Source organism: Heteronotia binoei, chromosome 15, assembly GCF_032191835.1.
Source record: "Heteronotia binoei isolate CCM8104 ecotype False Entrance Well chromosome 15, APGP_CSIRO_Hbin_v1, whole genome shotgun sequence".
Classification (NCBI taxonomy): Eukaryota; Metazoa; Chordata; class Lepidosauria; order Squamata; family Gekkonidae; genus Heteronotia; species Heteronotia binoei.
The window spans coordinates 29,289,249-29,304,346 of NC_083237.1; the positions used below are offsets into that span (position 1 = coordinate 29,289,249).

The 15,098-nt window shown below is 43.6% G+C and overlaps 2 protein-coding genes across 2 annotated transcripts in view; both read right to left on the reverse strand.

The window, feature by feature from the left end:
* Positions 1 to 15,098, reverse strand: part of POLR2L (RNA polymerase II, I and III subunit L) — a 217,890-nt gene that overhangs the window by 110,078 nt on the left and 92,714 nt on the right. The gene's annotated exons all lie outside the window — the stretch shown is intronic.
* Positions 1 to 15,098, reverse strand: part of GYS1 (glycogen synthase 1) — a 61,905-nt gene that overhangs the window by 4,025 nt on the left and 42,782 nt on the right. Inside the window, exons 13-14 of the mRNA XM_060256602.1 lie at positions 583 to 678; positions 237 to 400 (exon numbers count right to left, since the gene is read on the reverse strand). Coding sequence (XP_060112585.1) covers positions 237 to 400; positions 583 to 678 — 260 coding nt within the window. The remainder of the gene's footprint in view (positions 1 to 236; positions 401 to 582; positions 679 to 15,098) is intronic.

The following is a 15,098-nucleotide window of genomic DNA, read 5'->3' on the forward strand; positions in this document are numbered from 1 at the left end:
CCTTCCCCCACTTTCTCTGTTTCTGTGAAGGGCAGAAAAGAAGTTAAAAATATAGTATGCTCAGGGGGTAAAACTAAGCCAAAGCAGACTTTTGGACTGGGAACCCTCTGGTGGTAAATAAATGAACTGTGGAAAGAGGCCCACAAGATACTAGGGAAGAGCTTTGAGAAAGGAGCACACAGATAGAGAGGAAGAAAGCACCAGCCCTCTGCCCTCCTGTTGCATGAAAAACTTACCCTGCCCAGATATTTCCAGTCTAGGAGGTCAGAGAGCCGCTCAGTGCGGTTTCGTTGGATGATGCGCTGCCGCCGGGTCTGTTGACAGAAGCTGTAGAGAAACGAGGTCAGCTGTGTGCATGATTCATCCAAGGCCCGGAAACGCCGGTCCACAATGTAGATACCTAGGAGAACAAGGCAGGTGTAAAGGAGAGGCTGCAGCTCAGTGACAGAGCTCATGCTTTGACTGTGGTAGGTCTCAGGCTTGAGCCAAGGCATTTCCACACTTAGAGGTTAGATCTGGCAGAGACACCACGGCACTACCCTCCCTGCAAGAGCACCAGTTCCCACTCCTCCCAATACCAACCGTAAGCTGATGGGTCTGCTATGTGTTCCTCCATGAAGCAGCCAAAGCCAGAGAGGTTGGTGGAGATGCTGGGAATGCCCATAACGGTGCATTCGGCTGAAAAGAAGAAGAATTGCAGATTTATACCCTGCCCTTCTCCCTGAATCAGAGACTCAGAGCAGCTTACAATCTCCTATGTCTTCTCCCCCCACAACAGACACCCTGTGAGGTGGGTGGGGCTGGAGAGGGCTCTCACAGCAGCTGCCCTTTCAAGGACTACTCCTGCGATAGCTCTGGCTGACCCAAGGCCATTCCAGCAGGTGCAAGCGGAGGAGTGGGGAATCAAACCCAATTCTCCCAGATAAGAGTCCACACACTTTTTTTTTTTTTGGCATATAAATCAAAATTTTATTACAGACTCATTATAATTCATACCTATTCCAACAGAAAAGTGTACAACAATAACAAATCAAAAACAACACAACTTAATAACATCTCACCTGAGTTAACATAAACTAAAGTTGATCTATCTCTTTGGAGATTACTTCATGTGTTACCATTCCACACTTCTTAATATGTATGTCTATTTATATTTTTATTATTATTAGGAAGTAGTGAAAAGAAAACCTACTCTAGGAATAAATACCATTGAGAAACATTGTCGGCCATTGCTGGGAGGCTTAATTAAAGACATTGTTATAAAAAGAATTCGGGACAATATAAATTGTTGGAACTAACTGGAAAAAGGGTAAGAAGATAAGAACTATTGGTCACATTATTTGGGTAGTCCTCAGAATTTTTTAAAAGGGAATAGAAATTTTTAAGGAGTGATAAAAAGTCACGGCTGCCTTTTTGGAAAATGTAAAGACTTTAAAAATTAATATCTGGACTTTGGGACGTCAGAGGACAGCAAAATTAGGCTTGCTGTAAAGGGCAAATTTTACTCTTTTGAATCTGACAGGTAAAACAAAAATTGGTGAGGTAAAAAAATTTGCTGTTTTTTGAGGGGTTTTTAAGGCTTTAAAAATTAATATCCTGGTCTAGAAAGCTCTGAGGAAGGTGAAACTAAGCTGACCATAAAAAGTAAGACCTAATCTTTTGAACTTGACACTTAAAATTGAAATCTGTGAAGTTAAATTTTTTTGGTGTTTTTTTTAAATGTCTGAAGCCAAGCAGCCCCGAACTAGGGCTCTTTCAATGGAGAAGATGCAGGAACAATTGGACGCAATGGAAGCCAGATTGATGAGAGGGGTGAGGAAGATAATCAATGAATCGAAAGAAGAAATTATTACAGAGATATAATCTACCAAGAGATGTTGTTGTAAGATATATGACAAAAGAAATGGTGGGAAGGATCATGAATAAAAATTTTGAAAAGGCACTGATAGTGGGAGGCAGTAAAGTGAGAATCATGAAGGAGCTACCAAGACAAGTGATAAATGATAGGAGAACATATAAAAAATTGACAGGAAAACTGAGGGACAATGGCACAAGATTCAGATGGATTATACCTGAAGGTTTGAGCTTTGAACTCCAGGGGAAAAGAGTCACACTTACAAATGCTCATGAGTTGCATAGATTTTTTTGAAGAAAATCAAGTATTTGCACCATGATGGATTACAAATTATTGTCTTGGAATGTTAATGGACTAAATTCACCATAAAAAAGAAGGGCTACATTTCATTGGATTAAGAAACAAAATTGTAATATAATATGTTTGCAAGAAGTACATATTAAACAAAAGGATTATAAATTTTTATGGAAAAAACAATTGGGAGTAGAATTTTTTTCATTAGTGGAACAGTAGAAAAGGGGAGTGGCTTTATATGTTAAACAAGAATTGGAGCCAAAATTAGTGTTTAAAGATAAAGATGGAAGATTTGTAGCAGTGGGGACAACTTTAAATGGAAAAAAACGTTATTGGGACTGTATGCACCTAATGGTGCAAAGGACGCTTTTTTAAAAGACATTACACAAAAACTTGATGAATTGACCTATGATCAAGTATTATTTCAATGGAGATTTCAATGGAACAGTTAAGAACTTATTGGATAGATCTGGAGGGGGGAAAATGATGGGAAAGAAGGGAAATTGCCAAAGTCTTTCTTTGAGTTGGTTAAACAAGAAAATTTAGAAGATATATGGAGGAAATTTAACCCTGAAGTGCGGGACTATACTTTTTTTTCAGCAAGACATAAAACCTTTTCTAGAATTGACATGCTGTGGGGAACTAAAGACTTAAGTCTTATAACAAAGAAGATAGAGATTTTACCTAAAATTGGGGCTGATCATAACCCAATAATGTGGATTACAAAATTGTCCAAGAAATTGAGAAGATGGAGATTGAATGAGGATTTGCTGCAGAATAAGGAAACAGTGACATATCTAGAAAAAGAAACTAAAGCTTTTTTCCAAGTGAATGTTAGGGAAGATATTGAGTTTCAGACGGTCTGGGATGCTTATAAAGCAGTAATGAGAGGATTGTTGATTACCTTGAACAATAAAGATAAAAGAAAGAAACAGTTATTGGACATTCAAAATGAAATAAAGAAGAAGGAAGGGGAGCTGAGAAAAAGACCAGGGAAAAAGAAAATTCTAAAAGAAATTACAATATTACAAACTCCACTAAGACATTTGTTGAATAAAGAAGTGGAATGGAGTTTGAAAAGACTTCAGCAGAAATCATTTGAAGGAGCAAATAAACCGGGAAAATATTTGGCTTGGCAACTGAAGAAAAAGAGAAAAAATAGAACTATTAGTAGAATTGTGGTAGATGGAAGGGAAGTGGTCACTCAAGAGGGAATAAAAAGAGATTTTTTCAAGTACTACGCCAAACTGTTTAATGGTGTTAAAGTAAAGAAAAGAAGATAGATGAATATCTACAAAAGTTAAAAATAGATCCCCTAACTGAAAATATGAGAAAAGTTTAGAATGATCCAATTGAAAAGATTGAAATTGAAGCAGCAATCAACGCAATGAAAAATGGAAAAGCTCCTGGGCTGGATGGATATACAGTTAGTACCATATTTTTCGCACCATAAGGCGCTCCGGACGATAGGACGCACCTTCCTGGGAGGGGGCAATCCGCTGCCTCTGCCTCCGATCCTGGCGCTTCCCCCGCGCCTGCCTGCCTGATTCCAGCTTCTTGCAGCAAGCGCTGGGATTGCTCCCTCCGCCCTCCGATCCCAGCGCTTGCTTTAAGAATCACAGCTGAAGCCAGGCTGTCAGGCAAGGAGAAAGCACCCGCCCCCTCCACAAACCCAGTGCTTCGCGAGCGCCGGCTGTGGAGAGAGGAGCGTGCTTCCTCCTTGCCTCAGAGTGCAGAGGCCGGCTGGCGAGCGGGAGCGACGGACCTGCTGGCGGCGCTGAGCGGTGCGCCGAGGCCGTAGAGCATGGCTCTGGCGGGCGACCGGGGCACCCGGGGGGCATCGGCCAGGAGCCGGCCGAAGAAGGAAGGCCGAGGAGGAGGCCCAGGTGAAGCTCCCGGGCTGCGAGGGTGCCGCAGGTCGAGGGGCCAGGAAATCCTTGTGCCAGATCCTCCCCCCCCCCCGCTTCCCCCTGGCCGAAGGGCAGCCCAGCCGGCCGGGAGGAGGCTTGCCCTACTCGCCCAGCCCTTGCTGGCTGCATGTCTCGATTGGGCATTTCTCCGCTGGCGTTCTCCCTGCCACCCCCCTCCTCTCTGGCGTGCCTCCTTCCCTTCCTCTTGGGCTCCCCTCCCCTCGGCGGTGAGTGTCTGGCCGGCTGGGTGTGCGCCCCTTCTGCCGCCGCCTCTTTCAGCCGTCTGCTCTCCCCGCTTTTTCGCCAGGATGCTGACGGAGAGGTGCCCCAGTGATCCGCCGTGAAATGCAGCGCGCGGCGCTGGAGCCGGAGCAGAGGGCGTCGGCGAGCCGGATTTGGGCTTGGGCTCCGGCAGCAGCAGCAGCCGCAGCGGCCAAGCTGGGCGGCGCGGGGGGATGGCGCTCCCGGGGGAGCCGGCCTTGCTCAATGGGGTTGCCAAGCAGACCGGCTGGCCACCCCTCTCCCCCGGCCCGCCACCCCCTGCCGCGCCGGTGCCCGTGATCGAGCTGGTGCGCGGCGGCCGCCCTATAAATGGCAGGGAGACGCCGCCTGGAGCTATGCAGAGCCAGCTGGGAGACAGCAGCAGCAGCAGCAGAGTGCCCGCAGCCCTCGCCACGGGCCCCGGCACGCCCCCCGCTGGCGGCGGCAGCAGCCACGATGCCCGCATGGTGCAGCTCAGCCCCGCCGCAGCGCTCGCCCTCCCGCTCCAGTCGCCCACCAGAGCCATGCTCTACGGCCTCGGCGCACTGCTCAGCGCCGCCAGCAGGTCCGTCGCTCCCGCTCGCCAGCCGGCCTCTGCACTCCGAGGCAAGGAGGAAGCACGCTCCCCTCTCCACAGCCGGCGCTCGCGAAGCGCTGGGTTTGTGGAGGGGGCGGGTGCTTTCTCCTTGCCTGACAGCCTGGCTTCAGCTGTGATTCTGGGATCGGAGGGCGGAGGGAGCGATCCCAGCGCTTGCTGCAAGAAGCTGGAGCCAGGCAGGTAGGCGCGGGGGAAGCGCCGAGATCGGAGCCGGAGGCAGCGGATCGCCCCCCCCCCCCCGGAAGGTACGTACCTTCGCTCCATAAGACGCATGGTGCGAAAAATACAGTATTTTAAAACTCTGAAGGATGAATTAATACCAAAATTGCAGAAGCTGATGAACATAATAAGAGTAAAAGGGAAAGTGCCAAATACATGGAAAGAAGCTGTTATTTCGTTGATACCTAAAGAAGATAGAGATGCCACGAATGTAAAAAATTATAGACCAATTTCGACAAAATATTTACAAGAATCTTGGCAGAACCGCTTAAACAACATCTGATAAATTTTATAGAGGAAGATCAAGCAGGGTTTCTTCCCAAAAGACAAATAAGAGACAATATTAGGACTGTTGTAAATATTGTAGAATATTATGAAAGATATCCAGGAAAAGAAGTAGCATTATTCTTTGCAAATGCAGAGAAAGCATTTGACAATTTAAGCTGGGACTTTATGTTTGCGGTAATGGAAAAAATGGAGTTGGGAGAAAGTTTTATAAAAATGATAAAAGCAATATACTCCGAACAAAGGGCAAGATTGTGTGTCAATGCAGACCTCACAGAAGAAATGAAAATTAGTAAAGGTACTAGACAAGGCTGTCCGCTTTCACCACTGTTGTTTATAATGACTCTTGAAATTTTATTGATGCAGATTCAAGAAGAAAAAGAAATACATGGTTTATGAATAAAAGGATGTACTTACAAATATAGAGCGTTTGCTGATGACATAATGTTTATAAATGAAAATCCCTTACAAGTTACACCTTTGTTGTTAGCTAAAATACAAGAATATGGGGAGTTGGTGGGATTTTGTATTAATAGAGAAAAATCAAAAATTCTGTGTAAAAATATGCAGATGAATAAGCAACAAGAATTACAGAGACTAACGGGCTGTGAAGTCACTTCTAAGGTAAAGTACCTAGGGGTGGAGATAACAATGAAAAATATTGATCTGTTTAAAAATAATTATGAGAAATTGTGGCGTAAAATGGACGAAGATATGTTAAAATGGAATAAACTTAATCTGTCATTGCTGGGCAGAATTGCTGCAATCAAAATGAATATTCTACCAAGGATAATGTATTTGTTTCAAACTATTCCTATTGTGAAGGATGCTAAACAATTTGATAAATGGCGTAGGAAAATTTCAGAATTCGTGTGGGCTGGGAAGAAGCCAAGGATTAAAATGAAAGTTTTGTCAGATGCCAAAGAGCAAGGCGGATTTCAACTACCAGATTTAAAATTATATCATGAAGCAGTTTGTTTAGTGTGGGTAAAAGAATGAATAACGCTGTTAATCAAAAAACTTCTAATGTTAGAAGGTCATGGAAATAAATTTGGCTGGCATGCGTATTTGTATTATGGAAAAAAAAGGATGGATGGTCTTTTCTCTCACCATTATAAAAGAAGCAATTTATTAAAGATATGGATAAAATACAAGAAATATGGAGATGAGAGAAGACCTTTATGGATAGTGCCAGCTGAAGTAATAAAGATAACGGCTGAGACAGGTGAAGAAAAGTGGTTGTCATATAGTCAATTGTTAAAAATACAAAGCGGGAAAATAGAACTGAAAACTGCTGAAGAATTGAGTTACAAATATGATTGCAACAAATAAAGAGCTTGGTAGAGAATGACATTAAAACTGAAGGAATAAGGAAAGAACAAACGGAATTGGAAAAAGTTCTGCTTGGAGACAATGAAAAATTAATTTCAAAAGTAGTGAAATCTCAAATGATTAAATGGGCAATTAATGTTAATAAAGAAATAAAAAATGGAATCTCGGGAATATCTGTGGAAGAACTCTATGAAACTCGCAACATGTCAAAGTATTAAAGAAAATTGTTTTAAGATGATGTATAGATGGTATATGATTCCTAACAAACTGGCAAAGATGAACAATAAGATGCCTGACAGATGTTGGAAATGTAAAAAGCATGAAGGTTCTTTCTACCATATGTGGTGGACTTGTGAAAGAACTAAAATGTTCTGGCAGATGATCCAGCAAGAGATTTCAAATATTTTGGGATATGAATTCAATAAAGTTGCAGAGATTTTTCTATTGGGACTACAAATGGAAACATTTCCAAAAGAAGATAGAACTTTAATCTGGTACTTGCTCTCAGCTGCTAGGACATTGTATGCGCAGCTGTGGAAGCAAGAAAAAATATCAGAGAAATGGGACTGGATTATAAAAGTTATGACATGGAGTGAAATGGACAAATGAACGAGAACATTAAGAGACTATGATTTGGAAGTTTTTAAGAGGGAGTGGAAGAAGTTCAGAAGTTACATAGAAAAAGAGTGGAAAATAAAAGGATATTGGACAGTTTTTGATAATGATTAAGTTTTAAAAGAAGAATATAACTTTTGTTTTTTTCTGTTTTTATTTTTTTTAATAGTTAAGTGTACCTTAATATTTGTTTTCTTAAGTAAACAAAACTGGTGGGGGTCAAGTAATGGGGGGAGGGGGGAGAAAAGTAAGATATGGGGTAGATTAATTGCTTTTTTAAGTTGTAAGATATTGATATAGATTTGCTACCATATGTTACCAATAAAATTGTTTATACACAAAAGAAATAGAAAGAGCCCATAGACTACAGAGGAGAAGAGAGGGAGGGGCTCCAAGGGATGTTATTATTAAATTTACAAGAGAGAAGCTACAGCAAGAAGTTTATAAAACTTTGAAAAAGAAGGATTTGTTCTTCAGAGGCAATAAGGTCTGGGTGAGAGAAGACTTCTGCCAAAAGACTATTAAGCAGAAAAACCTAATGAGACCTTATAGGAAAAAGCTATATGACAACAAAGTAAAATTTTCATGGGGGTACCCATTTACAATAATAATATTTAAAGATGGGAAGAGGATGATAGCTAGAAACCCCAAGGAGGCAGAAGAACTTTTGAGAAGATTGGGACTTGCCACAGACGACTTGAGTGTACACAGAGAAGAGGAAACCATGGAGACACCTGACGATCCAGGAGAAGGAGCATCAAGTAGGCTCGATAAAAGGCGAAGGATGGCTTCTCTTGAGGATATCTCATAAAGGGAAGTATACAAGAGTTTAATGAGCTAACTATCTGGAATCATATGTAGGTGGGAGACGGGATGTTTTCGTCCACATTTCTGTCTCAACCACGGGGGGGGGGGGAAGGGAAGGCATTTCCATATATATATATATATATACACACACACACACACACACACACACACACACAGCCTGGGAGGCCAATGAGTAAAAAAAAATAAAGAAAATGGATAGGTCATTAAGAATACTTTCACTGAATGTAAATGGGTTAACATCAAATCTTAAGAGATATAGGTTAACTAAATAGGCTTCCCAACCCTCCCGCCCTGGCGGGGGACCCCAGAGTTTCCACCCTCTTCCCCCGCTCCCCAAAAAAATGGAAGTGGGGGGAGGGGGGGAAATGGTGAGCCGCTGCCGCCCCCTCCCTGCCCAGTGAAGCCGTAGGCGGCGGGCCCGCCGGCGCCCAGCAGCAGGAGGCGGCGGAGGAGGAGCTGCCGGCTGAGGGCCTCGCTGGCGGCGTTGGCGCAGCAGAGGGGCAGCAGGAGCGCGCCCCCTTGCCTCCGAGGGTGTCCGCGCCAGGGGCCGCTCTTTCCCGCGCTCTTCTTCCAGTCCTCCTCGGTCTCAGCTGAGGCGGCCACGGCGATTGCTGGGTGGGGGTCTGGGAAGGGAACGAGAGTATCCAGAACCATCCGCCATCTGCCGCCCCCTCCCCGCCCAGTGAAGCCGTAGGCAGCAGGCCCGCTGGCGCCCAGCAGCAGGAGGTGGCGGCGGCGTTGGCGCAGCAGAGGGGCGAGGAGACTGCGAACCGCTGGCGCGAGACTGACACCTAGCACGCCCCCTTGCCTCCGAGGGTGTCCGCGCCAGGGGCCGCCAAAATGGTGAGCGATTCCTCTTGGGGAGAGGCGTGGGACCCCCAGGGGGGACCCCCGGCTGTTAGCCCCCGACTGTATTTCGAGGCGCGGACGCTCTTCGGGGACGCACGACCCTTCTTCTCCGGAACGACCCCCCGAGGCCCACACCCCACAACCACCATTTCAGGGGATCCAATTCTATGAGGCCCCCCCCAAAAGGTGTCCTTATCCTTATTTCGAAGGGAGGGAATGCATTTAAAAGGTGTTCATTCCCTTTAAATGTGATGGTCAGAACTCCCTTTGGAGTTCAATTATGCTTGTCATACCCTTGTTCCTGGCTCCGCCCCAATGTCTCCTGGCTCCACCCCCAAAGTCTCCTGGCTCCGCCCCCAAAGTCCCCAGATATTTCTTGAATTGGACTTGGCAACCCTATAACTAAATTAGCTAGAGAACAAAAGATCGATTTGATGTGTCTACAAGAGACACATAAAAAAAAAGATAGAACACCGTTAATAAAAGATCCGTATTGGCAGGTCTTAGCAGAAGCTAGAGGGACTTCCAAGGCCAGGGGGGTGGCAACCTTGATCCATAAGAACTTAACAGTAGAGGATACTGAAACATTAACGGATAAGGAAGGTAGATACCTATTAGTCAAGTTTAAAATGGAAGGTAAACGGGTTACCCTAGTGAATATTTATGCACCAAACAAAAAAAAGATTTTTCTTTCTTTTTTTTTTGTTAAACAATTTTATTGATAACATATGGTAACAATATCTATTTATATCACCTCTATCCCTAACCCATATGATATTTTCTATACCCCCCTCCCTCCATTACTAGACTCCCACCGAAGCTATATACTTAAAGTTAACTTATAAAGGTACCCTTAACTATCAAAATCTAAATTCATATTCTAACTTTCCCTAATACTTAGTATTAAAAAATTGTCCAATGTCTTTTTACATTCCATTCTTTCTCTACATAACTTCTAAATTTCTTCCACTCATTTTTAAATACTTCCATATCATAGTCTCTTAGTGTTCTTGTTAATTTATCCATCTCACTCCACGATAAAACTTTCAAAATCCAGTCCCATTTCTCTGGTATTATTTCTTGCTTCCACAACTGCGCATACAATGTCCTAGCAGCTGAGAGCAAGTGCCAAATTAGAGTTCTATCTTCTTTTGGAAATTTTTCCATTTGTAATCCCAACAGGTAAGTCTCTGCTACTTTTTTGAAGTCATATCCCAGAATCTTAGATATTTCTTGTTGTATCATTTGCCAAAACTTTTTCGCTTTTCCACATGTCCACCACATATGATAAAAAGAACCTTCATGTTTTTTACATTTCCAACATCTATCTGACATCTTACTCATCTTTGCCAACTTTTTAGGAGTCATATACCACCTATACATCATCTTGAAACAATTCTCTTTAATACTCTGACATGTTGATATTCTCATAGAGTTCTTCCAAAGATATTCCCATGTATCCATCTGTATTTCCTTATTTACATTAATTGCCCATTTAATCATTTGAGGTTTTACTACTTCTTCTTCTGTAGACCATTTCAACAATAACGTATATATTTTTGATATTAATTTTTCATTGTCTCCGAGCAGAACCTTTTCCATTTCTGTTTGTTCGCGTCTAATTCCTTCAGATTTAATATCGTTATCCATCAAACTTTTTATTTGTTGCATTTGAAACCAATCATATTACTCAGCTCTTCAGCAGATTTTAATTCAATTTTATCACCTTGAATCTTTAGTAATTGATTATACGACAACTCTCTTCATCAGATTCAGCCGTTATTTTTATTACTTCTGCTGGTACTAGCCATAATGGCTTTCTTTCATCACCATATTTCTTGTACTTTATCCATGTATTCAACAAATTATTTCTGATATAATGGTGAGGAAAAAAATCATCCATCTTTTTTCCCCCATAATACATATAAGCATGCCAGCCAAATTTATTTCCATGAACTTCTAACATTAAGAGTTTTTTATTTAACAACATCACCCAATCCTTTATCCATGTCTAACAGACTGCATCATGATATAATCTTAAATCTGGAAGCTGAAATCCTCCTCTCTCTTTAGCATCTGTTAAAATTTTCATCTTGATCCTTGTTTTTTTCCCAGCCCATACAAATTCTGAGATCTTCCTTTGCCATTTATTAAATTGTTTACTGTCTTTCACAATCAGAATAGTTTGAAACAGATACATTATTCTTGGCAAAATATTCATCTTAATTGCAGCAATCCTACCCAACAAAGACAGATTAAGTCTATTCCATTTCGCCATATCTTCATCCATCTTACGCCATAACTTTTCATAATTACTTTTGTACAAGTCAATATTCTTCATTGTTATCTCTAAACCCAAATACTTAACTTTAGAGGTAACTTCACATCCTGTCAGTCTCTGCAATTCTTTCTGTTTATTTAGTTGCATATTTTTGCATAGAAATTTTGATTTTTTCTTTATTTATGTAAAGTCCTGCTATCTCTCCATATTCTTTTATCTTAGCCAACAACAAAGGTATCACTTGTATCAGATTTTCCGTTATAAGCACAATATCATCTGCAAATGCTCTATATTTTTAAGAGAATCCTCTAATTTTCAGTTAGGGTTGCCAATCCCCAGGTGGGGGCAGGGGATCCCTGGTTTGGAGGCCCTCCCCCCACGTCAGGGTCATCAGAAAGTGGGGGGAGGGGAGGGAAATGTCTGCTGGGAACTGTTATTCCCTATGGAGATTTATTCCCATAGAAAATCATGGAGAATTGATCCGCGGGTATCTGGGGCTCTGGGGGGCTGTTTTTTGGGGTAGAGGCACCAAATTTTCACTATAGCATCTAGTGCCTCTCCCCAAAATACCCCCCAAGTTTCAAAAAGATTGGACCAGGGGGTCCAATTCTATGAGCCCCAAAAGAAGGTGCCCCTATCTTTCATGATTTCCTATTGAAGGAAGGAATTGAAAAGGTGTGCCGTCCCTTTAAACGTGATGGCCAGAACTCCCTTTGGAGTTCAATTATGCTTGTCACAGCCTTGATCTTTGCTCCACCCCTAATGTCTCCTGGCTCCACCCCCAAAGTCTCCTGGCTCCACCCACAAAGTCCCCAGATATTTCTTGAATTGGACTTGGCAACCCTATTTTCAGTCCTTCTATTTCTTTATCATCTTGTATTTGCCTTAGCAAGATTTCAAGAGTCATTATAAACAACAATGGTGAAAGCGGACATCCTTGTCTTGTACCTTTGCTCACCTTCATTTCATTTGTAAGATCTGCATTTATACACAATTTTGCTTGTTGTTCCATATATAATGCTTTTGTCATTCTTATAAAATGCTCTCCCAGATTTATCTTTTCCATTACTGCAAACATAAAGTCCCAGTTCAAATTATCAAAGGCTTTCTCTGCATCTACAAAAAATAATGCCACCTCTTTTTCTGGATGTTTCTCATAATATTCTACAATATTTACCGTATTTTTCGCTCCATAAGACGCACCTGACCAAAAGACGCACTTAGTTTTTAGAGGAGGAAAACAGGAAAAAAACATTCTGAACCAAATAGTGTAATAAAATGGCCTTGGGTCAGCCATCACTATCATAGGAGTTGTCCTCGAAAGGGCGGCTTCTGGGAGAGCTCTCTCAGCCTCGCCTACCTCACAGGGTGTCTGTTGTTGGAGAGGAAGATAAAGGAGACTGTGAGCCCTTCTGAGATTCAGAGTATGGGTTGGGATATAAATCCAATATCACCATTATCTTTTGCTGCTGCTCTTAGGGAAGGGTTCATCCAGTCCATCACTGTGTCACACAGTGGCCAAAACCCAGGTGCTATCAGGATGTCCACCAGCAGGGCCAAAACTCCAGAAGCCCTCCCACTGTTGCGTCCAAAAAACCCCCATCTTGGGCAAATTTAATGTTTATTTACATACTGTAACTGAAAAAGACACCTCGGGAGCACTGGCCGCCATCACCGTGTGAAGACTTCCACCCCTCCTAGGCCACGCCCCTTGAAGCCTTCCTTCCTTCAGCACAAACGGGGCTGGCAAAAAGGCACCAATACTTGTGAATACTACGTGAGGAACACATAGTCTAAGTGCTGCAGACTCAGCGGACCCGGTCGCCAGCCCCAAGCCATGGGGCTCCTCCTCCTCTTCCTCCTGCTGGGGGGGGGGCGCTCCCAGGGCGGTTCAGCTGTTCCCTCCACCTTGATTGGATGGTGAGCTTGGGGTGGCCCAAAGTGAAAATCATGAGGATTCATGAGCATCCGTGGTCCAAAACCAAGTTTTTGTTCCACAGTGCTGACACGAAGCCATGGATCCACAATTTCTGGGGTGCAAACTGCCCATGGATATGATATGTGACTGCATGGTGATCTTGGGGGTGTCCAAGGCAAAAATCATGTGGATCCATGAGGATCCGTGGTCCAAAAACAAGTTTTTGGTCTTTGGCGCTGCCACGAAGCCGTGGATCCATGATTTCTGTGGTGCAAACTCTGCCCATGGACATGATATGTGACTGGATGGAGGGCTTGGGGGGATCCAAAGCAAAAATCATGAGGATCCATAAGGATCCGTGGTTCAAAACCAAGTTTTTGGTCCATGGTGCTGCCACGAAGCCGTGGATCCATGATTTCTGGGGTGCAACCTCTGCCCATGGACATGATATAAGAATAGATGGTGAGCTTTGAGGGATCCAAAGCAAAAATCATGAGGATCCATAAGGATCCATGGTTCAAAACCAAGTTTTTGGTCCATGGTGCTGCCACGAAGCCTTCGATCCACGATTTCTGGGGTGCAAACTCTGCCCATGGACACGATATAAGAATAGATGGTGAGCTTTGGGGGATCCAAAGCAAAAATCATGAGGATCCATAAGGATCCGTGGTTCAAAACCAAGTTTTTGGTCCATGGTGCTGCCACGAAGCCGTGGATCCATGATTTCTGGGGTGCAACCTCTGCCCATGGACATGATATAAGAATAGATGGTGAGCTTTGAGGGATCCAAAGCAAAAATCATGAGGATCCATAAGGATCCATGGTTCAAAACCAAGTTTTTGGTCCCTGGCACTGCCACGAAGCCATGGATCCACGATTTCTGGGGTGCAAACTCTGCCCGTGGACATGATATAAGAATAGATGGTGAGCTTTGGGGGATCCAAAGCAAAAATCATGAGGATCCATAAGGATCCGTGGTTCAAAACCAAGTTTTTGGTCCCTGGCACTGCCACGAAGCCGTGGATCCACGATTTCTGGGGTGCAAACTCTGCCCATGGACACGATATAAGAATAGATGGTGAGCTTTGGGGGATCCAAAGCAAAAATCATGAGGATCTGTGGTTTGGAAACATGTTTTTTCAGTGCTGTGGTGCCACAAATTCGTGAAGGCATGATTTTTGTGGTCCTGCCTATAGTCTAAGAGAGGATCTACAACATGATGTTGGTTTGATTTCATTTCACCATAAAATCATATGAATTCATGAGGATCCCTGCTTTGGAACCCTGTTTTTGCATTGCTGAAGCGCCACAAATCCGTGGAAGCATGATTTTTGTGGTCCTGCCTATAGTCTAAGACAGGATCTATAGAATTACAGTGGTTTTATTTCATTTCAATGTAAAAAATCATATGAGTTCATGAAGATCCAACTTTTCCCCTTTTCCTTCTTGAAGTCTCCCCCCCCCCCCTCTCACTTGCCGGCTCTGGCTCTGGCTGAACGTTTGCAACTGCCACTCATTCATCAGTTCCTTGGAGCACAGGAACTTGGAGATGAAGCCCACAGCTGCGGCGATCTCGCGTATCATGCTGGCCCGGGTGTAAAGGGAAGGATGCATGGGGGCAAGGGGCAGCCAGCTCTGGTGGTTGAGTGAGAGGGCAGGGGGCGGAGGGGAGCGTGAGTGCCAGGGGTCAGGGAAAAAGAGAATTAGGGAAAGCACTGAGCGTGTTCAGAGAACTGAATTGAAAAGCTCTGCCCAACTCATCTGCATCCCGCTGATGCAGGAGGGCAGCAGCGACGTTGACAAACACTTCAACCATCTCCCGTCTACGGCACAAAGGGGAGTGAGGGCGGAGG